General features: G+C 39.6%; 1 protein-coding gene across 1 annotated transcript in view; it reads right to left on the bottom strand.

Annotated features, from left to right (window-relative positions):
- GHSR (growth hormone secretagogue receptor) overlaps positions 1-25,683 on the bottom strand; it is a 106,080-nt gene extending 80,397 nt beyond the window's left edge. Inside the window, exon 1 of the mRNA XM_044070235.1 lies at positions 24,054-25,683. Within this exon, the coding sequence (XP_043926170.1) occupies positions 24,054-24,834 (781 nt within the window). The 5' untranslated portion in view covers positions 24,835-25,683. The remainder of the gene's footprint in view (positions 1-24,053) is intronic.
- Positions 25,684-27,983: the final 2,300 nt, after the last annotated feature.

Here is a 27,983-nt window from a genome sequence, read left to right as displayed (position 1 = left end):
TAAAATACATGTAAGCATTTTTGAATGGGGCAAGCCTTTCAGCAAGACCCTATCCCGCCGTCTGTATATACCAACTCCATAGTCACACCAAGACAGAGAAAAGGGAAACCCATAACAACAAATCACTGCCAGCACAGACTTACAAACATACTGTCAGTGTTTTCCTGTGGAAAACTGTGACTGTAGAGTTCAACACCAGCAAACTGAAACTTGATCAGATGAAACCTCTAACAATCTGCACTCAGTGGCTTGTAAGGAAGCCTTTATTTTAGGAAAAGTTTTGTTCTTACACAATTATTTTAGTTTACATTACAGAGATATCCTTTTTAACTTGTGTACGTCTCTGATTTTATTGTATTTATTATTACTTAGTATGCAGTAAGCTTTAAAATAATAGAAATTAAACAGTAGTATCTGGTGACCTCAAAGTGGGAGGGGGCTGCAAGAAGCAACTGAATGGGTGGGACTAACTGGAATAGAATGGGGCTATATTAGCAGGCAAATACCTATTACCTGCTTTCAAAAAACAGATGGTGTCAGTTACTTTCATCCACAAACTAACTTAATGACTACTTATTTTAGCCACTTTATTGACTTATTATACCTAATTTGTCTAACTGTAATCAACTGGATCAACCTTGGGTCAAATGGAACCTTAGACAAAGGACTCCATGGGATGCCCTCCCTGCACCTCCCTAGTGTCTCACCTCTCATTTCTCCATCATGGCCCCACACCATTCAATTACTTTTTTTTCATACTTTATCTTACATTTTAGCTTTTTCCTCCAACCTTTTAACTCACAGTAACTGTCCAAGACTCCATTGTAATAAATGTGAACGAAGTAAATTAATTAAGCAGTGGATCTGGGCTACTATTTCCCTCAAAATTATAGGGCTATAGATGATTAATAGAACTTTTTTCTAACCGTTTGATCCATTGATGGCCTGAGCAAATATTGTGAAAAAGGAAAGAAATACAGTTATATTTTTTTCAAGGAAAAATAAGCTATATCTAAAGCTTAATGCACAAAGCTAACAAACTTGAGGTTCTTGATAAACTGACAAAGCAAATAAATACAAGGATATCTAAATCCTACCTGGGAATAGTGCCTGCTTTTCTACCCCTACAAAAAATGTAGTTACCTTTTATATACACTGTATCTCTCTAGTGTTAGACTGAGATAAAACCCCTCTTCTGTACACACTCTATTTCCTCCCATGCCACCCAATATCCATCAACTATAGCCACTTTGTTGGGTGTGAACACCTCATCTGTCTGATTGAATTATAAATAGCTACATTAAATTATTCCAAGTAGCTTCTCACAACTGCACAATAGTTCTGCAAAGCCAGAACAATGACTAATTTACTTGAGAAAGTCTCAACAGGGCAGTCATTTGTGTTCACCAGTAGACTCTGAACCCAGTAATTAATAGTAATAATATAACATCTGTTGACTGAGCACATTTCAGATGTCTGACTAGGATTTAAAAAAAAGTGACTACATTAATGTATTTCAACCTTGTTTCACACACACCATACAGTTTAGCAACTTCAAAAAATATATATCAGCATCAGTCACAGTAATCCACAGAGCAATTGTACCCACTTTATTGACTGTGTACATCTCAGATGCCTGACTGTGATAAAGGCAGCATATTAATTAATATATTTCAATTTTGTTTTACACAAGCAGTAGCCACAGTAAAGTATTCCAACTTGCTCCATAGAAATACACAGGCAAGCTTAGAACAATTGTGTCATTCCTCACACAATCCTGCTGTGTGATACATCAGCAGTGATGCAAAAGTTAATTGCATGGAGGAGTGGGAACAGTGAAAGACTCAAAATTAGCAAGGGATGACAGATATGAAGTCTATTTATTTATTTGTAATTTCCTTCAGGTCATGATTTTACGACTGCATCATTGCATACTGACTGATGCTAGCTGAATAGTGTCTAGGATAAATCTTGCAAATTTGAGGGGGGGTGCAGGCTGGCATGAAATTATATTAGAAGTAATTCTTTCTCTTTTATTTATTAAAAACCATAAGTGCAGTAAACAAGCAGATAACATGTTCACAATGCTTTCTCATTTAGCACAGTGGACTTTATTCAGACTTAAGTGATTGAATAACAACTTGTTAGTGCCTTGGGGTCACAGACCCTTCACAGTGGTGAAATCTGAACATTCACATCCATGTACTGGTTAATCACATAACTGCACAATTAATTTCAGATGTCAAGACAGACACACATCACAAGTATTAAACAACCATTACGCTTTATACAAAAAATAAATTCACTAAAAACATTGTTATAATATAATGGCTTTATATTAGCCATCATTCAGTCTGTTAAATATCTGATATGGCAAAATTTAAGAGTATGTTCTTATGCATACAAGAGGCTGCTTTTTCTGCTTTCATTGGAGGTGCAGTAGTTAAACTGAGTTGGGTTCGATGTATTTCACTAGTTGAATTTCTCGTAAAAATTTCGGCTTTATAAAAGTACTTGTGTGCCTCAGTAAGCATGTCCTTTTAACTCATGGAGCAGTGACATTGGAGTTCATTATGTTAAGCAGGTGCTACCCCACAGAAGGCCAAGATTGTTAATGTTTCATCAAAAGTAGTCTTACTTTCACTAGGACTACTTTAAACTATTTATTGTTCATTGTTTCCTGTTCTGCACTGTGGGTGCAAAGAAATTATGTGCAACAGTGAAATTTTTCACTGTTGAACTATGCCACATAAAACATTGCTATAATAAGGGTCAATAGAGTTTTGTGTATGACAAAATATCACTGGAATATTCACATTTGCTTTAGCAAGTACATTTATTTTATTTATTTACTTTCAGTTTGATGACAGGGGAAGTCCACTGGGCCAAGAAGAACCTGTTTTCAGTGAAGGCCCAGACAGAAAAGCTCCAATGAACAATTACACGCATACACAAAGCAGTATAATCATCTACATCAGGCAGAGAATACAGCATAATACATATGAGGTATAATACAATCATGCAAAGAAATGCAAATTATAGGACATCGTTGGAGATTTTGTATGTACAAAGTTAGATACACTTACTGATATAAGAAAATCTAACAAGGTTTACCAAGATGCAACAGAAGGCTGTCCAGTACTGGTTTAATGGAGAGTGGAAGTAGACAAAGTAATGGTATGAAAAGTAGGTGTAGCAGGGGGTGTAGCTGAGTGTAGCTGGGGGAGTGGTTTAATGGAGTGTGGAAGTAGACAAAGTAATGGTATGAGAAGTAGGTGTAGCAGGGGATGGAGATGAGAGTAGCTAGAGGGGGAAGTTATGTTGGAGAGTGGCATGGGCATGTCCATTTTGAAAATTGGTCAGAGAACAAGAGAGATTTGAAGTTGATGTGGTTTGGAGTATAGCGAAGGGAGGGAGGGAGAGAGTTTCATAGTTTAGATATGGAGTAGAATAGCAGGAGGTGGGTAGGGGGTCATGAGGGTTTGTAGATTTGTAGCAGGTTTTGGTTTTCTGATCTGAGTGAGTGGTTAGGAATATAGGGGGTTAAGGCGATAGCAAGAAAGGGGAAGCTGGAAGATTTGAAGATGAGCTTGTGGGCAGTGGTGAGTATGAGGAAGTTCAGGTAATTAGGTAGTTCAAGCCATTGCAGAGTATGGAGAGCGGCAATGGTGGATTGTTTTTTTTGAATTGGTGGCAGATTTTATTGTAGCAGGATTCTAGGTTGGATTGTAGGGTGAGTTGGAGATTGGTTAGCAGAGGAGCGCCATACATGAGAGAGGGGAGAAGGTAAGAAGAGGCTAGTTTTTTTCTGGTGGAGGGGGTGAGGTATGGCAGTCTCCACACTACCCTTATGCAACAACACAAAGATCAATAAAATGGTAACTAAGCCAATAAATTAAAAATGTACACACACACATATACAAACAGATATATGCTCTGGGTGGGGGTACGGCATTCTTTAGCTTACATGGCCTTGAAGTCAGATGGCAAATTAATCACCATTATTGGCTCCATGTCACAGTGGAATAATGCCTTGACTGTGACACTGTGACACAGCTGACCTGAGATCATCTAGTGATCCAGGCTCTGAAGTAGTAAGAATGGAGGGAGCTGCCCATATCAGATCACTTATCTGATCTGCTGCTGTGCTGCCACCTGCAGGATAACAGGAATCATAGCAATACAGCATGCTGGCCACAGATGTGCATTTGACTCCGCAAATCATCACAACTATGCACTGCAGCTATCAGGATGCATGTGTGGCAGCATTCTTATGCTCTGAGAATGGCAAAGCAGGACCTTGCATCATTGAGAGATCACATGATATTGACAAACTAACTCTAACCATATCCAAAACCAATGTTTTGCAGGGGGCAAGTCCTTCCCTGGTATAACTTGATTTTGTCAATAGGCATATATGTATATATATATATATATATATATATATATATATATATATATATATATATATATATATATATATATATATATATATATATACATATGCATATATGCATGAGAGAGAGAGAATGTGTGTGTGTGTGTGTGTGTGTGTGTGTGTGTGTGTGTGTGTGTGTGTGTGTGTGTGTGTGTGTGTGTGTGTGTGTGTGTCTGTGTGTGTGTGTTTGTGTGTGTGTGTGTGAGTATGTGTGTTTAGAAATCAAGGGCTATGCAATGCTTCTGACAAAAAGTTTTATCTTGTGTAGTTGCCTGTGACCTCATATAACTTTATGAGAGGTGAAGCCATGGCTCTGAGTGAGTTACATAAGGCCATAAATTACCATATACTCAAACATTACTTATTCCTTTTCTGCAAATAAGAAAGCTATAGAATGCATATCTGTGTGAAGAAAGTAATAAATGAAATACTAAATATTTTACAGGCTGTTTTATGATGACTCAACACTTGATAATTTGTGAGAACCACTTCTGCCAAAAGAGAAGGAGCTGAAAGGACAACAAAGAAAAGAGAAAGTTGTGGGCTATTTAATTTTCTGTGAACTCTGAAGTCGCCACAATATAGGGGATATATTTCACTCTCTGAAGTGTGGCAATCTCAGAGATGATTACATTAATTTCCTGGGTTGTAGGGTATGGCTTATACACCCATTTTGCATTCCTGCTATTTCTCTTTTCTTGATGTAGAGTTTCACTTTAATGAAACAGTACATTAACATGGTATGTTTGGTAAGTCATATCATGTTCACAAATGTGATCCCAATTTGAATATAATCCATATTTGAATAACTTTTGTCCTTGCGCTGTCTTCTGTTTACCATGCGTTTCCTGTAGTTAGTCACATTTGTTTAAATAAAATGCAGACTTTTTATTTAATATATTTATTTACTGGCATTTTTTCCATTTTTGCAACACAATTAAGGGACATTTGTTTATAAAACGCCTTATGTTTTACATTCCTTCATGTCTGTTTGTTATCATATGAGGGAAACATATTCTCCTGATTTCCATATTTACAAGAACATTAATAATAAAATAAGAAACCATAAAAGTCTATTTTCTCACATTTCCTTATTTTATAGGAACATGAAAGAAACATTAATAAATTGGGAAAATGTATTCTACTGACTGTTTTCTATTTACAAAAACATGAAAAATATATTAAAATATATGTACTCTTCTATTTCATATTTACAAGCATGTGAAAGGTACATGTAACTGAAATAGTGTTGTAGGTTGTTTTGCTGAAATTAGATTCAGTGACACTCACTTTGGAAAACTGGCCTGTGAAAACTAACTTTCTTGAAAGAAGACTATATTGGATAGACAGCTAAAACAAATGATTTGAGTCCATGGTATAGAGGGATAAACTCCTGAATGGGGTCCAGGAGACCAGGATGCAATTAATGACTGAGATGTCTGAGGATCTAGCATAGAAGAGTGAGCACATTAAATCCGTAACAGAGGCTGGAAATGTGCAGGGGACATTGTCTAATGCAGGCAGGGGCAGTGGTTGAGTCACTGTGGAGACAGGATGATACAACAGCATGTCCTCTTCCATGGCTGTTCTAAAGATGTCACTGGTGTGCAAATGGGTCAGGGAAGGGTAGGGCATAAAAAAAGTAAATTTCCCAGCATCAGTATGATATTGTACCAGGATCCTTGATCTCTTCACCACCACTGGAAATGGTCAGGGTTAGCCCAGGGTAGGCTAAGGTGGGTTCAATAGTTTAGTAAGTAAGGAAATGGCCTGGGGATAATCTGACAGTCAGCTGTGGGAGCCAAATGGAGCACAAAAAAAGGATATGGAGGGATGAGAGCCTCACACTTCCTTGCATGAAACTGTTTCACCTGTATCTTCCTATGTAGCACAATCAGTACTGTTATCATTGCTTTTTGTGACAGGCACTCCTCCAATGAACTGAACTTTGAGGACTGGGATAATCACCCCCACCAGATTTTTCTACACACAGACAAGTGTAACCATACAGCCACATAAGCCACACAAAATGAAAACTCCATTTCCATCAGCATTTAAACTAGAAAACTTAGTTTTACTTTACCTAGATAAGGATATTATCAGCTGAGGATATCAGCAGCTGAAAAGACTACTTTCACCAAATCAGGTTAATGAAGCAAGATTTGGTAAATTTTGTTTTGACAGGCAAAGTACTTCCATTTTACATCTTCATGCTTGGAAATGTTTGAAAGTCATATGGTTGAGAATGATTACAGCATACCTGACTTTTTTTAAGTTTTAAATTTATTTTAATTTGACTAAAGTTAGTACTGCTGAGAAAATGGATATTTTAATGAGTCACAAAAGTACTGTTTTAGAGACTGCACAAATGAATGCATAAGTTAATGCATGATTAATGAATTAAGAGAGTATGTGAGTTTTACAATTCCTATCACCTTGCTAATTTGCATGTCACCTGTAGACACATCCTTAGATACAGTTTGTCAGCCAGCAGTACATACCACATTAACACCCTTGTTACATCCTTAGCTAGCAGTACATATGACATTGGTACCTCGTTAAATCCTTAGCTAGCAGTACATACCACACAAGTACTCTTGTTACATCCTTAACTAGCAGTAAATACCACACTAGTACCCTCATTACATCCTTGGCTAGCAGTACACAGGGGGGTTGGCATAATGGTTAAGGTGTTTACCTTACAGACAGAAGGTACAGGGTTTGAATCTTAAATGAGATAATTAGAATGCCTTAAAATGGCCTGCAAGGGCAGTTAGCCTAGTAGTAGCCCATTAACCCATTAACATTACCAGACTAGCACACTTGATACATCCTTAGCTAGCAGTACATACCACACTAGTACCCTCATTACATCCTTAGCTAACATTACATACTACACTAGTACCCTCACTACATCCTTAGCTAGCAGGACATAGCACACGAGTACCCTCATTAGATCTTTAGCTAGCAGTACATACCACAGTAGTACCCTCACTACATACTTAGCTAGCAGGACATAGCACACAAGTACCCTCATTAAATCCTTAGCTAGCAGTACATACCACACTAGTACCCTCAATACATCCTTAGCTAACAGTACGTACTACACTAGTACCCTTGTTACATCCTTAGCTAGCAGAACATATCACACTAGTACCCTCATTACATCCTAAACTAGCAGTACATACCACACTAGTACCCTCACTACATCCTTAGCTAGCAGGACATAGCACACAAGTACCCTCATTAGATCCTTAGCTAGCAGCACATACCACACTAGTACCCTCACTACATCCTTAGCTAGCAGGACATAGCACACGAGTACCCTCATTAAATCCTTAGCTTGCAGTACATACCACACTAGTAACCTCAATACATCCTTAGCTAACAGTACATACTACACTAGTACCCTTGTTACATCCTTAACTAGCAGAACATATCACACTAGTACCCTCATTACATCCTTAACTAGCAGTACATGCCACACTAGTACCCTCACTACATCCTTAGCTAGCAGGACATAGCACACGAGTACCCTCATTAGATCCTTAGCTAGCAGTACATACCACACTAGTACCCTCACTACATCCTTAGCTAGCAGGACATAGCATACGAGTACCCTCATTAGATCCTTAGCTAGCAGCACATACCACACCAGTACCCTCAATACATCCTTAGCTAACAGTACATACTGCACTAGTACCCTTGTTACATCCTTAGCTAGCAGAACATATCACACTACTACCCTCATTACATCCTTAACTAACAGTACATACCACACTAGTACCCACACTACATCCTTAGCTAGCAGGACATAGCACACGAGTACCCTCATTAGATCCTTAGCTAGCAGTACATATCACAGTAGTACTCTCATTACATCCTTAGCTAGCAGTATACAGGAGGTTGGCATAATGGTCTTACAGACAGAAGGTAAAGGGTCTGAATATCAAATAAAATAATAGGCTAGCCTTAAAATGGCCTGCAAGAGCAGTTAGCCTAGTAGTAACCCATTAACCCATTACCATTGCCACACTAGTACACTTGATACATCCTTAGCTAGCAGTACATATCACACTAGTGCCCTTATTACATCATTAGCTAGCAGTACATAGCACACTAGTATCATCGTTACATCTTTAGCTACCTGAACATACCACAATAGTATCCTCATTACATCCTTAAATAGCAGTAAATACCACACTAGTACCCTCATTATATCATTAGCTAGCAGGATACACCACACTCGTACCCTCATTACATTCTTAGCTAGTAGTACATACCACACTAGCACCCTCACTACATCCTTAGCTAGCAGTACATACCACATTAGTAACCTCATTACATTCTTAGCTGGCAGTACAAACCATACTAGTACCCTTATTACATCCTTAGCTAGCAGTGCATAGCACACTTGTACCCTCCCTACATCCTTAGCCAGCAGGATATAGCACACTAGTACCCTCGTTATATCTTTGGCTAGCAGTACATTCCACACTAGTACCCTCATTACATCCTTAGCTACCAGTAAATAGTACATGAGTTCCCTAATTACATCCTTAGCTAGCAGTACATAGCACACTAGTACCCTCTTTAAATCCTTAGCTAGCAGTACATAGCACACTAGTACCTTCTTTACATCCTTAGCTAACAGTACATGCCACAGTAGTACCCTTGTTACATCCTTAGCTAGCAGTGCATACCACACTTGTACCCTCCCTACATCCTTAGCCAGCAAGACATAGCACACTAGTACCCTCATTACTTCCTTGGCAAGCAGTACATTCCACACTAGTACCCTCATTACATCCTTAGCTACCAGTAAATAGCACATGAGTCCCCTAATTACATCCTTAGCTAGCAGTACATAGCACACTAATACCCTTGTTACGTCCTTAGCTAGCAGTACATACCACAGTAGTAACCTCATTACATTCTTAGCTGGCAGTACAAACCACACTAGTACCCTTGTTACATCCTTAGCTAGCAGTGCATAGCACACTTGTACCCTCCTACATCCTTAGCCAGCAGTACATAGCACACTAGTACCCTCATTACATCCTTGGCTAGCAGTACATTCCACACTAGTACCCTCATTCCATCCTTAGCTTCCAGTAAATAGCACATGGGTACTGTCATTACATCCTTAGCTAGCAATACATAACACACTACTACCCTCGTTATGTCCTTAGCTAGCACTACATAGCACAATAGTACCCTCTTTACATCCTTAACTAGCAGTACATACCACAATAGTAAACTCATTACATCCTAAGACAGCAGTACATACCACACTAGTACCCTCATTTCATTGTTATCTAACAGTACATAATACACTAGTACCCTTGTTACATCCTTAGCTAGCACTGCATAGCACACTAGTACCCTCTTTACTTCCTTAGCTAGCAGTACATACCACGCTAGTACACTCGATACATCCTTAGCTAGCAGTACATAACACACTAGTACGCTCATTGCCAAAGAAATAGTTACTTTAAAACCATTTTGACTGAAGGTTGGCATTGTCAATGAACACAAATAGACTAACTAGAAGACCCACAGAAGACATTATCATTTAAAGCCACTATTTAGTCCTTCAGAACAATGTCTCACACAATCGCACATACAAAACAGCTCTACAAGTCATTTTAAGTAAATTCTGATATAGTCATTCTATGACCAGATAGTACTTCAGTAATGATCCACTTCATGCAAGTGTGATCCAAGAAGCCATACAGTAAAGTTAGCTACAAAAAAACTATATAAATCATGCTAACCGACATCGTTTCTCAGAAGACATGCTCCTGCAACTCACTTGACTATGCACATATTACAACAATTACAGATTAAAAGAGAGGTTTTTCTTAGCTGTGATCTGTGATCTTGGTTACTATTCTGTCTAATTGCTCTTCCTTATATGACTTAGTTTTTATTGTAGTTTTTTCTAATATGTTCATAGTACAAGAAAATTAAAAAGAAAGGTAACTAATACAGTCACAGAAAGCTACACAAAACTGGATTCTTAAGCATTCACTTAAGTGTTTTCACTTTGGTAGGGCAATACATTGAATCTGTTTTTTTTTTTTTTTTACTTCTTAGCTGTTTTGTATTTCAAATATCTTACTTCTTTTCATTTCCTCATGTAAAACATGCACTTTTGGACACTGCTGTTTATTTTTTGTTTAGTAAATTTGTTTTTTTCTTCTTGAATAGACCATCAGAACACTTACATATGTGTAAGGAAAGCATGTAATAAATTCATATCTTCATTAGATAAAGAAGACAGCTTTATATCCTCTCTGTTGCTTTTACTGCAATGCATGCTTCAGTTATTCTAACAATCATTTAAACATGGACTCTGATAACATATGAAGAGAATTATAAACAGGTAAGATGACTTACCTGGGGCTAAGGATTCAGGCATGAGTGTCAGATGCTTTATCATCCTCCTGAGGTATGTTTTTATTTATCCATAAACGTACTACGTAATGACATATTTATTATGTTACAAACACAAAGTGAATACAAAAATAAATACCAGCATATAGAATTCATTAAGCAGAGCAGGTAACATTTGTTTATCTACTTATCTACTATATGCACGTGTTTATTTAGCCTCAAAATATCTACTAGTTCACATCTACAGCAACAAGAAGCAAACATTAAATAAAACAGCTATCAAAAAAGAATATAACTGCTCAAAACTGCATTTAGCTATTGTATTACTAGCCTAATAACTGATCCATTATTATAGTATGAGAAAAAGTATGTGCTGTGTTATACATTTTATAGTTAAAATATATAGGAAAAGTTATACATAAGTTGGTGCTAGCTGGAAGGTTAGAAGATTTTGGAGTCTATTCTCACACCAGGTGACAAGGATTTTTTTATAATACCAACACTAGTACAGCATAAGGGGCTGCTACACTCCTGAGATGCCATCTCTCAGATGAATTACTAAACTGAAGACCCATCTACCCAGATGGATGTAAAAGATCCCATGGCACTTACTGAAAATTTCTCTAGTGCCTTGGCTACCTCTGGGTATCCCCAGAAAATAGGCAAAAATCTAATGGCCCAAAATGTAAATAAATAAATAAAATGATACGTGCATCACATTGAAGGGGGTGTGGAATCGTAGGGGTATGATGTTCACAACTGAGATCTTAGACAATATTCCTGACACTACGCAGATTTGATTTTTTTGTAGTAGGTGGATAAGACAAACAAGTCCTGTGCTTTTTTTCAAGCATGAGAATCCAAGGATCCCAGACTAAGTAGACGTTTAAAAGTCTGCTCAAATGCGTAATTTACAAGTGTAGGCTGTGAGAATTCATGTTAGGTTTGCTGAATGCATTCTGCTCATTCGGAGTATAACAGTAGTCTTTACACAGACCTGTTTTCCTCCTAATATTTGAAGTTGTTGTGCAATATAAGTTTCTATATCTGCAGAGAAAATACATTTGTTGCTCATGCGAGTCACTTAAAATGTGCACCTCAGAGATGGATCAGTTTGACACTTTTTGTAACAGTGATGTCCTTTGCAGTACTCTCATGTGACTACTCCTTAGTCCCACTGCCTATGTTATCTGGTTATAGAGACCATGTCAATGACCATGACTCAGTGTGGTTATGCATATATTTTGTGGGTAGCCTAAAAGTGACACTTCTGCTGTCCAGTGAGCCCTAGATCCTTTATAATACATACTGCAGCACTGCTTCTATGAAGTATCTTATATAGTGACTCATAGTATTCTTAAAGGGTGACTCTACTCCAGGTGAGTTCTGTAGGCCAACCTTGAAGTCTGATTTAGATATGGTGTGCATTATACAATGATGTAGTAACCAAATTTGTAACAACCACACATCTACACACACATGCTCACACATAAATTAATAATATGTTACACATGAGTACAATTTCAGACAAAAACTGGAAGTGTAGTTCATGTTAGTGTTGATTAGGGTTGGGAGGGTGGCCTAATGGTTAAGGTGTTTGCCTTACAAACACAAGGTGCAGGGTTTGAGTCTCACAAAGGATAATTGGCTAGGCTCAAAATGGCTCGCAAGGGCAGTTAGCTTAGTACTAATCTATGAACCTATGTAATGTACATTAGTAACATCACTTATTCAGTGATGGAGATGCTATGTGTAATTACAAAATATTCTGATACAGGGACTCAGATATACCTGTATATCTTGAAGGTATAGATTTCAGAATATAACTGCAATTTTGGGGTCATAAATTGGAAGAGCAGTTTGTATAAATGTTTTAGTTCATTCAGAGTGCAACAATATATATATATATATATATATATATATATATATATATCTATATATATATATATATACACACACACACACACACACATATATATGTATATATATATATATATATATATATATATATATATATATATAAAATGCTTTACTATCAAACTTGTGTACACCGGAATAAAATCCAGTCATTTGCATGAATCATATCTCCGAAAATCAGCAGAGGAACACAGGCACTATGTCGAATATGATTCCGAATTCAAAGAATCGACATTATTTGACATATGCCTTCCCCTGCAGATTACTCACCACCCCCGGAAGTTGAACTTGTAAGCAGTACATATGTACTGCACAACACAGAAATGCCCATTCCCCCATACCCCCTGAATATAATATATTCTAACTCCAAGATCGCACTAGAATAGGGAAAAGGGTAATTTTCAGAGACACTCTATCTCTATGAAAAATCAAGTAAGGACTCTTGATACATAAAGCTTGAAGTTCAGAAATATGTCTGGCAGAAGTAATAGCGACCAAAAACAAGGTTTTCCATGGCAAATACTTGAGGTCGCAAGAAGAGGCTAGTTTGAAAGATGACATTGTCAGAGCTTGTAGAACTAATGATAAATCCCATGGTTGAATAGGTTCTCTAGAAGGTGGCTTCAGATGATTCACACCTTTTATGAAGGTCTTGCATAATTTATGGGACATAAGAGAGGAATCTTGGACACCCTCATGAAAATTAGAAATTGCAGCCAAATGAACTCTAATGGTAGAGGCTGATAGACCTGATTGAAACAGGTCGGCCAGATAGTCTAGTATTATCGACACTGGTGCTGAAAAGGGGTCTACTTGTTTATCTTTCAGCCAACAGGTAAATCTTTTCCACTTGCTCAGATAAGTAATTCTAGTGAAAGACTTATGAGAAGCAATGAGAATATCACGTACTGGTAAAGAAAGATCATTCTGCCTGGCAATCAAGGGAATTGGAGTAGCTTCAGGCTGTTCAAGTTGGGATAAATCAGGTTCTGTGGGTGTGAGATCAACTCCTGGGTTAGATGGAGAATCCATGGTCGATCTAGTAGGTGAGGCCAAAGGAAGGGGAACCAAATCTGTCGAGGCCAATATGGTACTATGAGGATCACCTTGCTCTTCAACTGACAGGCTTTCTTCAGAAATTGGGGGATGAGGGGAAAGGGTGAAAATGTATAAAGAAGACCCAAGGGCCAATCGTGGACTAGAGCGTCCCTGGGTGACTGTCCCAGTGGGGGAATCAGGGCGAAGTAGTTGCTGCATTTGTAGTTGGTCGGAGGTGCAAAGAGGTTGCAGCAAGGATGGCCCCAGTGGTGGAAGATCTCCGCCGCTATCAAGGGATTCAAGGACCACTCGTGAGGTTGAAGAATGCACCTGCTGAGTCTGCTATCATGTTAGAACTCCTGGGAATGTGCGTTGCTAGAAGAAAACGGTTGGTAGCCATCGCCCACTGCCATATCCTCATGGCCTCCTGTCAAAGGGGGTATGATGTGGTTTCACCTTGCTTGTTGATGTACCAGACCACCACCATGTTGTCTGATTGAATCGCAATTGTCCCAGATGGCAGCAGGGGATGGAATACTTGCAATGCCAAAAGCACCGCCCTCAGCTCTAGAACATTTATATGCAGATGGGCCTCCAGTTCGGACCAAGTGCTTTGGACTGTCTGTCTCTGACATAGCCCCCCCACCCCATCAGGGAGGTGTCAGTGGTCACTGTGGCCTTGGGTTGCTGGGGGGTGAAGGGGCGAGACCATTGTGAGAGATTGTGTGTCATCCACCAATTTAAATCCTGTTTGCATCTGTAGGTTACTCAAATCATGGCTGAAAGAGGATGCTGAAAAGGATACCATTGGGCGAGCAGTAGCCATTGTAGAAGCCTCATGTGAAACCTGGCCAGGGGAACAATGGTGATGGAGGCTGCCATGAAACCCAGCAGCTGTACAACCAAGTGAGCCGTGGATTTTTCCTTTGAAAGGATTGGAATTAGTTGTTGCTTTATCCTTAGAATTCTGTGCTCTGGAATAGCAGCTCTGCAGTTTTTGTGTCCAACATAACCCCTATGAATTCTGTCAACTGAGATGGGGTGAGATTGGATTTCTGCCAGTTTATGGTTATGCCTAGCCTTTGAGCAGCGAGGACAGAGTATGCCAGGGTTTTTTCCAGTAGATGTCTGGTGGGGGCAGAAATGAGCCAGTCGTCTAGGTATGGAAACACCTGGAATCCTTGAAGTCGCAAGTGAGCTGTGACAACTGCCATGCACTTTGTGAACACTCTGGGGGCTGTAGAGAGTCCGAAGGGCAGTACTCTGAACTGGTAGTGACTGTCTCCTGCACAGAAGTGCAGAAATCTTCTTGATGGCCTGTCCACCTTTATGTGGTAGTATGCATCTTGAAGATCTATAGAGCACATCTAATCGTCTTTTTCCAAAAGCGGGAGGATAGACTGTATTGTGACCATCTGGAATTTTTTACTCTCACAAACTTGTTCAATACACTGAGATCCAAAATTGGTCTCCAGTCCCCGGTTTTCTTTGGCACCAAAAATAGTCTTGAGTAGAATCCGGATTCTATCTGGTCTGGAGGGACTATTTGGATGACTCTTTTTCTTTGCAGCTTTTCTATCTCTAGTGCTGCTTCTTCCCTTTGACTGGGTGGAACATCGGGAAGATTCTTTGAAGGGACAGGACAAAGATCTAAGGGGATATGATGACCTCTGGTTATGATCCTTTGTACCCAAAAATCAGTGGTGATGGTTAGCCAGGCAGAAGAGTACAAGGAGAAATGTCCCCCAACCACCTCCAGAGGAAAGGAGTTGAGCCGCTCTTCAGGAGCGCTGGTAGGATTGACCAGGGAAAGAATCCCTGGAACCCTGGTTATGCGGTCCCCCTCTGCCCCAAAAGGAGTGTCTTCTCTGTGAGTTTCCCCCTCTGCCTCTGGGGGGAGAACTCAGCCTGTGTGTCACGGAAAGGACCTTGAGATTTCTTGAACCATATCTTCCCACTCTTTTGGTTTCAGGAGAAAGCACATTGAGGGGAACACCTACGGCAGAAAGGATCTTACCATCCTGTTCACATCTGGCCAGTGTGCTTTTAACTTTGGGCCCAAACAACGAGGAGGCCTCAATGGGGGCATTAAGAAAAGAAGACTTAAAGGGTTCCGCGAAGTTGCACAAGCGCATCCAGGCGTGTTGTCTCAAGAGCACAGCTGAACCCACTACTCTAGCTGCTCCTTCTGATGCATGAGAAATCAGTCGCATAAAGGAGTTAGATATCGATTAAATGGTGGCTAGCTGAGAGGTCACTTTGTCATGGACCTCATCAGACATGGCACCAATGAAGGTTTCAGAGAGCTCAGAAACCAGATCCCTTTGAAGCCTGGTGAAATGTGCCATATAATTCAGGGACCTGATAGCAAAGGTTGCTGAAGCAAAGGTGTGCTTCCCTATCCTGTCCAGGGCCCAGGACTCTTTGTTAGGTGAATGGACAGTCTGGCTTTCTTCTCCTGCCAGATCCTTTTTTGTTGCGGCCGCCACCACCAAAGCATCCACAGGAAGACCTTTGAACCAATGGGGATCCGAAGCAGGAGGGGACAAGATCTTAGCTGGCCTCCGGGGAATAGCTTCAACAGTATCAGGAGCCTTCCAAGCATGCTACATGATGAGCTGGATGAGTTCATCGGCAGGTGGAGTAACCCAGGAGGTAGGGGGCTGGGCACGAAAGGCCTGCAGGAACACAGGTTCCTCAGAGGTTGGATTGGAGGACTGCCAGTCACCTCTCTGTTTCAGAATTTTGAGGATATTGCCAAAGGACACCTCAGAGGGTGACCGAGGGGATCCTTCCCCCTCATCGAAATCTGTGTCTTCGGTGAGGGACTCCTCTGTGGAGTCCATGTCTTCCTCTTACAAGAGCTTTTCCGGTGGACCTCCTCAGTGGGAGAAGCTGGAGAAGACGGCAGAAAAGGGGATTCCTGAGGGAATATGTCCTGCGGCCCTTGCACCCAGTCAGCTAGATGTGACTTGTGGAACCAGTGTAGCAGAGGAGGGCGGAGGTATAGACAGTCTGGTATCGCCAACAGCAGCAAAAGCCTTCTCCATCAGTTGGAAGGCTGGTCCACCCAAAGAGGCGTGTATGTCTAGGACAGGGGTCACCCCTCCTCTAAGTGGCTCAGCCTGCCGACCCGGAGTCCCTGGATGACTGTGGAGCAGCAAGCTATGCATGTCACAGCTGACATCTTGAGTCATAGCAAAACTTTCCTGCCATGAAGGCAGCTGTGGTTTCTTAGTGAGATCCATAAAGGGAACCGCAGAAGGGAAGACTGTGCTATATCCATGGACTTCAAAGGCAATGAAGGAGGAGAATAAGAAGGGGTCTTTGGAGATGGGTGATCACCTTCCAAGGAAGGATAGTTCCTGAGGGGTGGGATACCTCTGGCCAAGAGTACCTGGTCCACAAGATGCAACGCATCATGTTTGGAAAGGCTTCTAGTGGACCTCATGGAGACTGAGGGAGAAACAGGCCTCTCCACAGAAGAGGCAGACTCGGTGCCCATCTCATCTGACCGCACCACGGACAACAGTGCTGATAGAGACTGGACAACTGTTGTCTGCACCGAAGAAGTCATCGGTACTGAGGTCATTGTCTGCACCGACAAAGGGATCGGTGCCGAAGTGGTTGTCGGTGCCGAAATGGTTGTCGGTGCCGAAACTGGAACCGACAAAACTGGAGTCAACAATAAAGGCTTTGGTTCCGAGGAAGATCTCGAAGCCGACGCAGTCAAGGTCTGCGCTGAATGAATGGTCGATGCTGATACAGTGATAATGGTCTGAACCGGGGAGCCACTCAGTGCTGATATATAGAAGGCTGCAGGAGAAGACGGAGCCAAAATCACTAATGGAGCCGAAGGCCTCGGTGTCGAAGGTCTGGGCACCAAAAGCACTGGGGCTGACTGAGAGAGCTCCGGAGCTGAAAATTTAGCCTTTTTAGGTTTTGGTTGGTGGGAGTCCCCAGCCGAGGATGAAGGCAAAGATTTAGCCTTAGTAGAAACATCCATTTTCTTATGGGCTCTAGGAGGGATTGAGACCTCCGATCCAGAAATAGCCTCTGAAAGGGGAGATTTTAGAAGTCCCTTCAGTATCAGCTTGTTTTTCCTTTCCAACAATTTTAGAAAAATTCTCAAAGATAGTACAGGGTGGTTCAACAGATAAATAGGAAGCTCCCAAACAATAAACACACAAAGAGTGTGCATCAGAAGTAGGCAGTTTGTGTCCACAATCAGAAGACTGCTTAAACCCCGGACTACCCTTTTTTACCTGCCATGACAGCAAATTAATTAACAGAAAAATACCAACAATGGTACAAGAGAGAATATCTCGTGGTAAAAGTAGTAAGGAAAAAGCAGAAAAACCTGAAGAAATTATGAACTCCAGATGCGATAGGGTAAGAGACAATAAAATATTAACTTTTCTGACAGAAAATTAATTTGTAAAGCAATTAAACAACAATTGACTGTACTTAGCTCAAGAGAAGTAGCTTGACACAACTGGATGGCAATGTGGCAAACTAAATCTGAGGTAACAGGGAGAGGGGGATTGTGGGTAAGAGTTTAGCTCGAGGGTTTGAAGCTGACACGAGCTTGGAAAATGGCCTGCTTGGTTCCGAGCTCGGAACCGATACCCATGTGTAAGGAATGAACGAGTATTAACAATATCAGATCCAAAGCTCAGGACTGAACTTGAGGCCTTGGAGTTGCAAGGCACAAATTTCAACACTGAAACACAGCACTGCACTATCAAGTTATGCAAATGATACAACCGTGCTTATACTCTACCAAGACTGAAACACAGTCTGATTTCAGTTGGTAGCAGCTTTATATGCTGGTAAATTCAAGCAAAGGTTACAGAGCAGTAATTGTTGTAAGGACAACATGAAACAGCAGTGGTGACTGACAAGAATCATTAAGAAAAGTTTGCACAGTGTAAGCATAGTTACCTCACAACACTTTTTCTCCAGTTTGTTTCCCAGCTGAGGTATCTTGTGGGTGGAGTCTTCATGTTCTCCCTATGCCTGCATATTGTTTTCCAAGTGTTCTGCTTTCCTTCCACATCCCACAGACATGCTGATAGGTGAATTAGTTGTCCTCAAAAACTGCATAAGTTTTGTGTGTGTGTGTGTGTGTGTGTGTGTGTGTGTGTGTGTGTGTGTGTGTGTGTGTGTGTGTGTGTGTGTGTGCCCTGATATGGACTGTCATCCCATCCAGAATTTGCTCTCTGTCTTATGAATGGTGAATACCTGGATAAGCTCTGACTATCTTGAGACTCTAAATAAGATGAAACAGATATTGGGAAGTGAATGAACAAATTAATGAATGAATATTTAATCTTTCATAACCATCTAAACCCTGCACTCATTTATTCAGCTTATGAACCTAACAAAAATTAACTACAAGAAAACTGTCTGCATGTCATAACCAAACAAGCTAGGAAACTTTTGATAAAAGACAGAAGGCAACTCCTCAGTCAGAAAACAGACCCCAGTAAAGCAAATAAATGCTATGCATTTGCTGCTAAAGTCAAAATATGTTGCAGAGTCAGTGAAAAATGTCATCTCTAAATGCTGCTTTTCAAAATATTAGAACTTGATGGTGCTTGGAGCTTCATGGCAACTAGTGCAAAAGATAACAGTGCAAGCTCCTCAACACATATGAATAGAAATATCTAATGCCAGAAGCTGCAATGTGTCATAGACATAAACAAATATGTACAATAAAGCTGGGAATAGTAATCATAAGTCTCCTTTTCCTACTTTGGTATAGCAGACATAGCTTTCATGCATTCCACAGCAAAATGCAAACTCTCCCTAAGCATTTCAATCTTATTAACAAGTGTATGAATTCTTGAAGGGACTTAGCCCATAACTCCGTGTATTATTGTCTGAAATTGAAGCCGCATGATTTTGATGTTGTCTATGTTTTATCCGTGTTTGTCACCCTACTGAAAACTGCATATTATACTCATCTCTAAATGTTTCTATTGTTCCTAATGTATTTATCTCTATTTCTGGAGCTTTTCTCCCAGGGCCACTGCTGAAAATGGACATATATCCAGTTGGACTTTCCCGGTAAACAAATGTAAAATAAAATAAAATAAATAAATAAATAATAATAAATGCTACTGTGAGCTAGTAACGCATGAAATTTATTGAACTTTTAACACATAGTTACTCAGAGTGGCCAGTTACTTGCCTAACCTACCAATGGACTTATATGAATGCATTAAAATCTTAACTGTCAAGACAATTCAGTGGAACAGGAAACAGTCCAAAGCATTTCTAGACTCTAATGGTGCAGTAGCCAAGGCACAGATCACTCCTCAAGAATCTGGAAGATACTGTGTAATGGGATAGAGCTTCTAACCTCTCTTGGCATATATAAAAATAAAGGCTAACTGAAAAGACAACCAAAAGTTAAGTATCACACATAGATCAACAGTTGTTATAAACATATAGTGACAGTTGCACATCACTGAAAGAAGTAAGAAATACACAATATGTGAAAGCAGGGGATGCTGATGCTATTAACCAGGCAGGCATTACAGCAAGTGAATGAGTGAAATGTAAGTGAAGCAATTTCTGCTTACTAAATTATATTAAAACCAAAGCAGTTAAGTTAATATAAAGTTATTCTGTGAGATCATTTCTAAGCATTAGAAAATATCAGTGAAATATCTAACACTGAGAAGAACATTTTAAACAAGAAATATCTTTATTTAAACCATCACTTATGACATAAGCAATCATACATTTATTTAAATGTAAACAAGCCACACTGACACAATCCTAGTTGCAAGCATTTTACCTCACAAACCATACTGACACACTCTCAGTTGCAAACATTATATATCACTTATAATCTGTCCAATCATTTTCAGTCAAACATTACATAGCTCATTTTGAGCATTGTGCCAAAACAGCAAGTGCAAGTTCTCACAAGGATCTTTGAGTGGCGCAGAGAATAAATGCAGAGGAATGAGAATGCTTCTCCGTGACAAAAGTGTAAATTTTAAAGCCCAGAATTTTTGAGAGGGATTTAATCAATTACTACGTCTACTGCTGACCTTCATCCATATCCACTTCTCTCTCTCTCTCTCTCTCTTTATTTATTTATTTGTTTTATTACTCCCTTATCCCTATATTCTTGGCATAGATTTTTTCCAGACAATGGCATATGAAGCTGGACAAATCTTCTACACACATGTTGTGGATACCCGTGGCTCAAGATGCTGAAATCAACTGATGCCCAGCAACTATAAGATGAGGCCATGTATTTATTCTGCTTTGAATTTTCAGGGACATTCCCAATTTCCTAATTTTTTCCTCGGAATTTTGCTTTGGAGTTCAGACTATCTGTGAACTTAGGGACAAAATAATGCTAACTGTAATCTTTAAACAATGTTAGACACTCTGTTACATACTTAATAATCAATGGGAAATGCACATTACTGCCAATAACCTTATTTTATATACTTTGTATAAATGGTATTAGATGATGCTGAAACTATGTGGAGAGAAGGGGAGTAATAGTGATATTTGCATATGCAGTGCACAGACTACATTTGTTATTAAATAAAGCCTATATATCTGTTCAAGCTCGTAGGACATGTGACCAGAAAAAAATAAATTTAAAAATTTAAAAAAAGCTGTGATGTCATTCTTAAAAACATATTCCTCTGCTGGTCTTTAGTGCTGTATTGTCACTCATAGCCAGCCTTAGGCATAGGCCAACTAGGCAGCCGCCTAGGGCGCCGCTTTAGCAGGGGCACTTTTCCAGTATTTATTTTGTGTAGGTAAACCAGGATGGGGGCACCAGGTGGTATGGTTGAGGGCACCGTGGAGCCCTTTTGCCTAGGGCACTAGTTGACCTAAGGCCACTCCTGTTGTCACTGAAAAAGACACACCCCTCTGCTAGTCCTCAGTGGACTACCAATACATTGTGTTCAAGTGCTGTTCTTAAGCACTAGTGGTGGGGCTCGCCCATCAATGATTTGAAGTCATTATTCCCAGATAGTTTGCCTTTGTAGCAGATTCACGAGGTAAGAGGTTAAGAGCTAGGATATCACATTCATCTGCACGACATCATTTCTCTCCATGGGCAGGAAGAGCTTTCCTTCAAATACTCAGTCTCTCCAGCATCTGTTAAGATAGCCATCTAGTATTCCCCAAAAAACTAATTTCAGATAATCAACAGTGCAAACAGTCATGCAACCTTCGTTTCAGTGATCCAGTACATTTTATTTACTTTGAAATGTCTATTTCCCATTTTCTGCCCATGTCTTCTTATTATAAATTACAGGAGCAGTGTCTTCCTGTGTGAGAGTAAACTTAACTCTTTATTTGCATCGCTCATAAGAAAAGTCTGGTCAAAATGCTTTAAAGATACCACGTGATATGTTATGATACCGTGGTGCAGAACTTTTCTCAGTATTAATAAATAATGATACAACATGTAATTATAAAAAAGTCAATGTGCAATCTCTGTATTCTTTAATGACATTATAATGCCCATAATATAGTTACTAAGCTACTGATTTGCAGTAGTCTTTATACCATAGTATTTCAATGTGATCAGATTTGGAAATTACAAATCATGAGATAATTGATAATGGCCACAAATGTATCTTAAACGTGAAGAGTTAACCAGGACGAACCTTTCTTGAACATATACGACTATCATAATCAAAGATAATTTGAAAGGCATTTATCCTTGTAAATGGTTAACAATGCATAATTGCTTTTTAATCAGTATCCATGAAACGTAAAATACGGGGTGCCAAGGGGATGCTATATGACAAGACAGGGTTAGACTAAACAATTTCACATGCAACACAAATGATGGCACATTTTCAGCACATCATCTCCCTCTTAGTTTACTATCATTCATAAATATTTGTGGTCCCAGAAAGCTGTTTTTAGCTTCTGTCATGACAGTTTGAAATCATAGCCAGTATTAAACTCAAAAATGTGCTTTGTGGTGTAGATTCCTTAACTGAATTATGCTTTGGCAGAACTACTTAAAAAAACAGGCCCAAGTGCACAAAATACGTTTTCGTAAACATTTCTAAAACTAAGAATTAAATCAATATGAATAAAAAAGAAACAAGCTTCTATGTACGGGACTCATATCTAACAGCCAATAAACGTAACCAAATATGTGCATCAGTAATGTCAATGTTTATAAATTTGTTCATGATAATAAACACTAAGCATGACACAAATTGTGCATTTGAAACAGTATCTGCTCTGACTAGAAGTGGCTTTCTCCAGTTGTCTATGGCATTAATCAAAATCTCTCTCGTTTGCTATTGTGTGTGCCAAAACTCATTCCACAACTATACAATAATTTGAGAAGTTAAGGTAACCTAACTAGTTCACTCGGGTCTCTGCATACCTGGATCTTTAGTTTTAGCATTTGTTTCTGAGTACCTAAAAATGCTCTTAAATCTCGCCTGTATTATTGAGTTTGCCGTGAAATTATGTTCTGCATCGCAGAACATACACACTTTACTTCCTTGTATCTGAAAACGTTCTTATTTGTCATCTGTATTACCAATATTCTCTTGCAAATGATGTTCTGCATCTGACAACCGCACACATCTGCATGAGATTCACTGACTGTTCATGAAACAATATAAAATAGTATACCAAGTAAAACAGTTATTCTTTAGAAAGCAATCTCTTTGCATCTTCTTCCCTGGATAGCAGGATCATTGCTTAAAATTACCTTCCCGATGGCTCCAAATTCTAAAGCTTTGTCGGGGCCGCAGTGTAAACTGCTAGTCTTCTAATTTATGTTACTTCAGAATGATAAATGCTGCCTTTGTTGTCAATACACTGGGCACCACTTATATATCTGCAGTCCAGGTGACTCACTTTTCTGATATTCACCAACTATGTCCTAAGGCCTTAACTGCAATTTAGTATCTTCTTTTCACAGATAACTAAGTGATGTGTCTGTTGTAGTTATTGACATGAGGGATAAGTAAATGGTCAATTTATTCTTATACATATGTCCTACTCCACATTATAATTTTTAAAGTAAATAAGCCAAGTAACCAAGCATCAGCAAAAGGTTTATACAGCCATATTTCACTTTTATGAACTATCTGCAAAAGGTACAAAGATAAACACAGCAATGCTGAAAATCACCTGATGAAAAGTACAGAATGAAATTATTTCACATTTTGATTATTTATGGTGAACGGTCACAGTGCTAATATGCTTGGAAAAACTACAAAAAAAATAAATATCCCACCTAGCATCTTCACGGTCTGTTTGTTGCTCTTGTCTCTCACTGAAGTATTTGGTCCTACGGTTTCACGCTTTCTTCTCCAAAGCTTTCTCCCAATTAAGCTGTACAACACAGTCAAACAAAAGACAGGCAGGAAGAAAAAGACGCTAGACAGCCACACCATTACAGTTAAAAGTCCCGACCTCATGGCATACTCTGTAGCTTTGCACTCATTGGTAACTAGGGGATCTGTGCCATTCTCATGTTCCACCCCAACCAAAACAAAGATGGGTCCAGCACTCACAATAGCCACCACCCAGAGAAATAAGATAAGCAGTTTCACCCGTCCCTTGGTAACAACAACTTTAGCCTTCAGGGGGAAACAGATGGCAAAGTACCTTTCCACGCTCAGTGCAGTAATGTTGAGAATAGCAGAGTAGGTGCAGCTCTCGCTAACAAACTGAAAAAGCTTGCAGAGGATGCCCCCAAAATTCCAAGGTCTGTACTGCCAGAGTCGATACAAGTCCAGAGGCATGCAAAGAAATATTAAGATGTCAGAAAAAGCGACGCTAGACAAATACAGGTTAGTGGTGGTCCTCATGTCTTTGAATTTGCTGACTACCAAGATCGTCATCATATTGCCCCATACGCCAATAATAAACAGTAAGATGCAAGTCGCCGTTATCCCAGTTAAGACTGGTATTGGAAAAAGATGCAATGGATAGTCAAACCAGTTACTGTAGTAGTCCAAATAGTCCTGGCTGCAATTCAAGGAGCAGTTGAAAGTACTACTTCCGTTTGACATCCTAATTACCAAACTATTGCCTGGTACCGCAAACTGAGAATGATTTAGGTGGAGAAGCACAGCATCCCCAAATGGAAATCCTATATCCTATCATCCTCAGTATACTGGGGCAACTTTTCCCAAGGATGAACGCAAGCATGTATATCCTAACTTTCAGACAGAAAGGATAGTAAACACTTTCAGACACCACGCCATTCAGGGGAATCAGAGCACTACTCACATTTTGCACCCACAATCTGCAAAGTGACACAGGGAATGTATGTTTAGCTTATTCACATTCCGGGTTTTCTTTTGCTCTGTCACACTTGTCTTCCTTTACCTTTGCGACACAATCTGTCTTTGGAGACAGTAACTGACTCACTTATCCATTTAGCATTGGAGCCACAATCAAATCCGCACAACCACTAGTCTGCAGAACTAACTGGAAAATTTTTTTCTCTCCATGGGACTTTCTCTGCCAGCTATGACACGGTTACGCTTAACTTTGTGCACTTCTCGTAGCTTGTCCAAAAAGCGTTAGAGCGCATCGGTAGTGGAATACTGTAAATTCGCGTATTAAGCATTTTGTAACCGCCTTTTATCACGTTAGTACTATGTCAGTAACTGTTTTCTTAACTACATTAATCAATCCATTCACGGGGACCTGACGCGTAAAGACCAACAGCAAAATATTTAGCCATCAGATCCTTACCTTGAAATTACCATTTAATTTGTGTGTAACTAGTATCCACTAACCACTACAATAATTACCAACAAAACAGCTTGTCCTCAGTAGAAGGGAACCACTTTTCTTTTTCAGCAGTGACAGGAGCAAGCTGCAACCATGGCTCAGCTCCAGTAGTAGAAAAAAAAACAATAAATAAAAAGGTCTGCGCATGCGCTTAGAAAGCTGAGGGGTAAGAGAAGTACACTTACGGATCAGGGAGAGTACAGAATTTGAAATAACTGCACGTGTATTAGTAAAACAGGAGGAGAACTTCACCACCTCCGCCTGCAAATTGTTAGGTATTGGGAGGCGGGTCTAATAACGGTCCTCAAAGCTTCTACAGTCAGGGAGTCGCCTCCCCATCGGAAGGTGAATTCATTTAAAACAGCGCCGAGTAAAGTCAGTAAGTTACCGGCTACCATTACGAAAACTGCCGTGCTACAGACTGAAAGGTAAAATCTTTTGAACAGAAATAAGGAGCAAGTTTTGATAAATGCTTTGTCTCGAAATAATCAAGCAAAGGTAGGGGTGGTACTGTAAAAATTGCTATGACAATTCGGAAACTCTCGGAATACACACGCTGGGATCTTCAGTCATACCCCACTAACTGTTTAGATATTCGCAGAATGACCAGCATACCCCCCCTCCCCATCTCCAAAATGAGGAACACTAGCCCGCAAAATGTAGAAACCTACTAAGAACCTCAACTAAGAAGGTCATATGATGGTTAAAATATACTGGCTTTACTTACAAAAATTTTTTTTAATTAATTAAATGTATATGATTCATTTCCATTTACCATGGATATCAGTTAAAAATCCTATCTGTGAATGTTTGACAGACCCTTTCAATGTGGAACGTCGAGGAACATTAACTTTTTAAGACACCAAATGAGATACCTTCCTCGTAATGCGGTACAATTGAGAGGTATGAAGATTTTCCCTCATATTTTGTGTGTTCCTCATAACATTTGTGTTTTTTTCTGACAAGTCAGTGATTGAAGTCACTAAATAATGACATGCGTTTGAGTCTCAGACTTTATATCCTTCAGAAAAAATGCATGCTAGCACAAATCCTGTTATTCTAGCAAATTTTCATGTTTATTAGAGCAGTATTTAAAAAATTGTTCCACTCCTGTTATTCTAGCAACTTTCCAAGTTTATTAGAACAGTATTTAAAAATTGTTCATTTTTTTAGGGACTTTGCACCCCCCCCCCCATTATTTTAAGCTTTGTCCAGATTTTTTGCACTAAGAGAATTGAAAGGTATTATCCTCCGTTTATCCTCCAGTAAGAGAGAGTGGAGGGCAGAAAAACGGGACAGGTGGTGCTTGCCACATTCGGAGTTCAGGGACAAATTCGGAAACAATTAGGGGCACGTTTAAACTATTAGTAATATTATCTTGAGACACTGGCTGGATAAGAGAATACGTTTTCTGAAGTACATTTATTTAGTAAGTGTAATTCACCAGTTTCCTCAAAAATTCATCAATTTTAGGAGGGATTGAGAGAAACAGCCCTAAAATGTGAGTAAAAATCAAGTACATTTGAAAGGTATGGCTTGAACAGGACTTTTTCCTAACAAATGGGTAGACGCGTGCCAGGTATCTTTTTCTGATAAACTGGGGTGTGTGGGGGGTAAAGGACTGTTTTTAAACCCCGGGGTTGTTAAATTTAATTTACCAGGTAATTAGCTGATAGGTTTTGCCTTGAAGCATACTAACACGACATTACACAGATATTCGCCATTAATAATCCTTAGTGCTCTGCCTTCATCATCCTACCAAGTGTTTTGGGCAATAGTCGCAGTTTGCTTAAAACAGCCCACTATAAGGCGAGCGCTCATGTCATTTCAGTATAATTGTGTGGCTATTACCAAAATGTCATGCATATGATGAACGTTCCACATGTGGGGTATCAGACAAACCCATGTTCCACGATGAAAGGTCCGTCACCGCTTCTCGTTAAGATTTTTTAACGTTTTCCATGTAAGTAGTACCGAATCCTATTCATTCATCAACATAGTTAACAGAAACTGATAGATCTCAAGTGTGGTATGATTCATTTTGTGGTAGGGTGTATTTGGTAAAATAATATTTATATTCAACTAAGCATTAGGAAATCTGAGTCCATTAGTATCAAAAAAGCCGGGTCGTTCACCAGGTGTTTTAGTCTTTGACCCTGTTTTCTCTGAATGCCTGTCTGTGCGCTAAGCTGTATTAAGAACATTGAACTACATAACGGTGTTGTGAGACTCCTAACTGAAGTCGTTTGTAAGTACTCCACGTTTTGTATTTGTTCCACATTAGGAAAGAAGTGCTCCAACTGATGGAGATGGAAAGTTGAGCGCTATGATAATTGTTACATAGGATTGCACGGAACCGCTAAAGTTATTTACAACCAGCAAATCAAACACCACACAGTCCAAGGCCTCTGTGGAAATT

The sequence above is a fragment of the Protopterus annectens genome, chromosome 4.part1 (genome assembly GCF_019279795.1).
Source record: "Protopterus annectens isolate FY-2018-M chromosome 4.part1, PAN1.0, whole genome shotgun sequence".
Classification (NCBI taxonomy): domain Eukaryota; kingdom Metazoa; phylum Chordata; order Ceratodontiformes; family Protopteridae; genus Protopterus; species Protopterus annectens.
The sequence above is the reverse complement of the archived record's forward strand: the minus strand, read 5'-3'. Positions and strand labels throughout refer to the sequence as shown.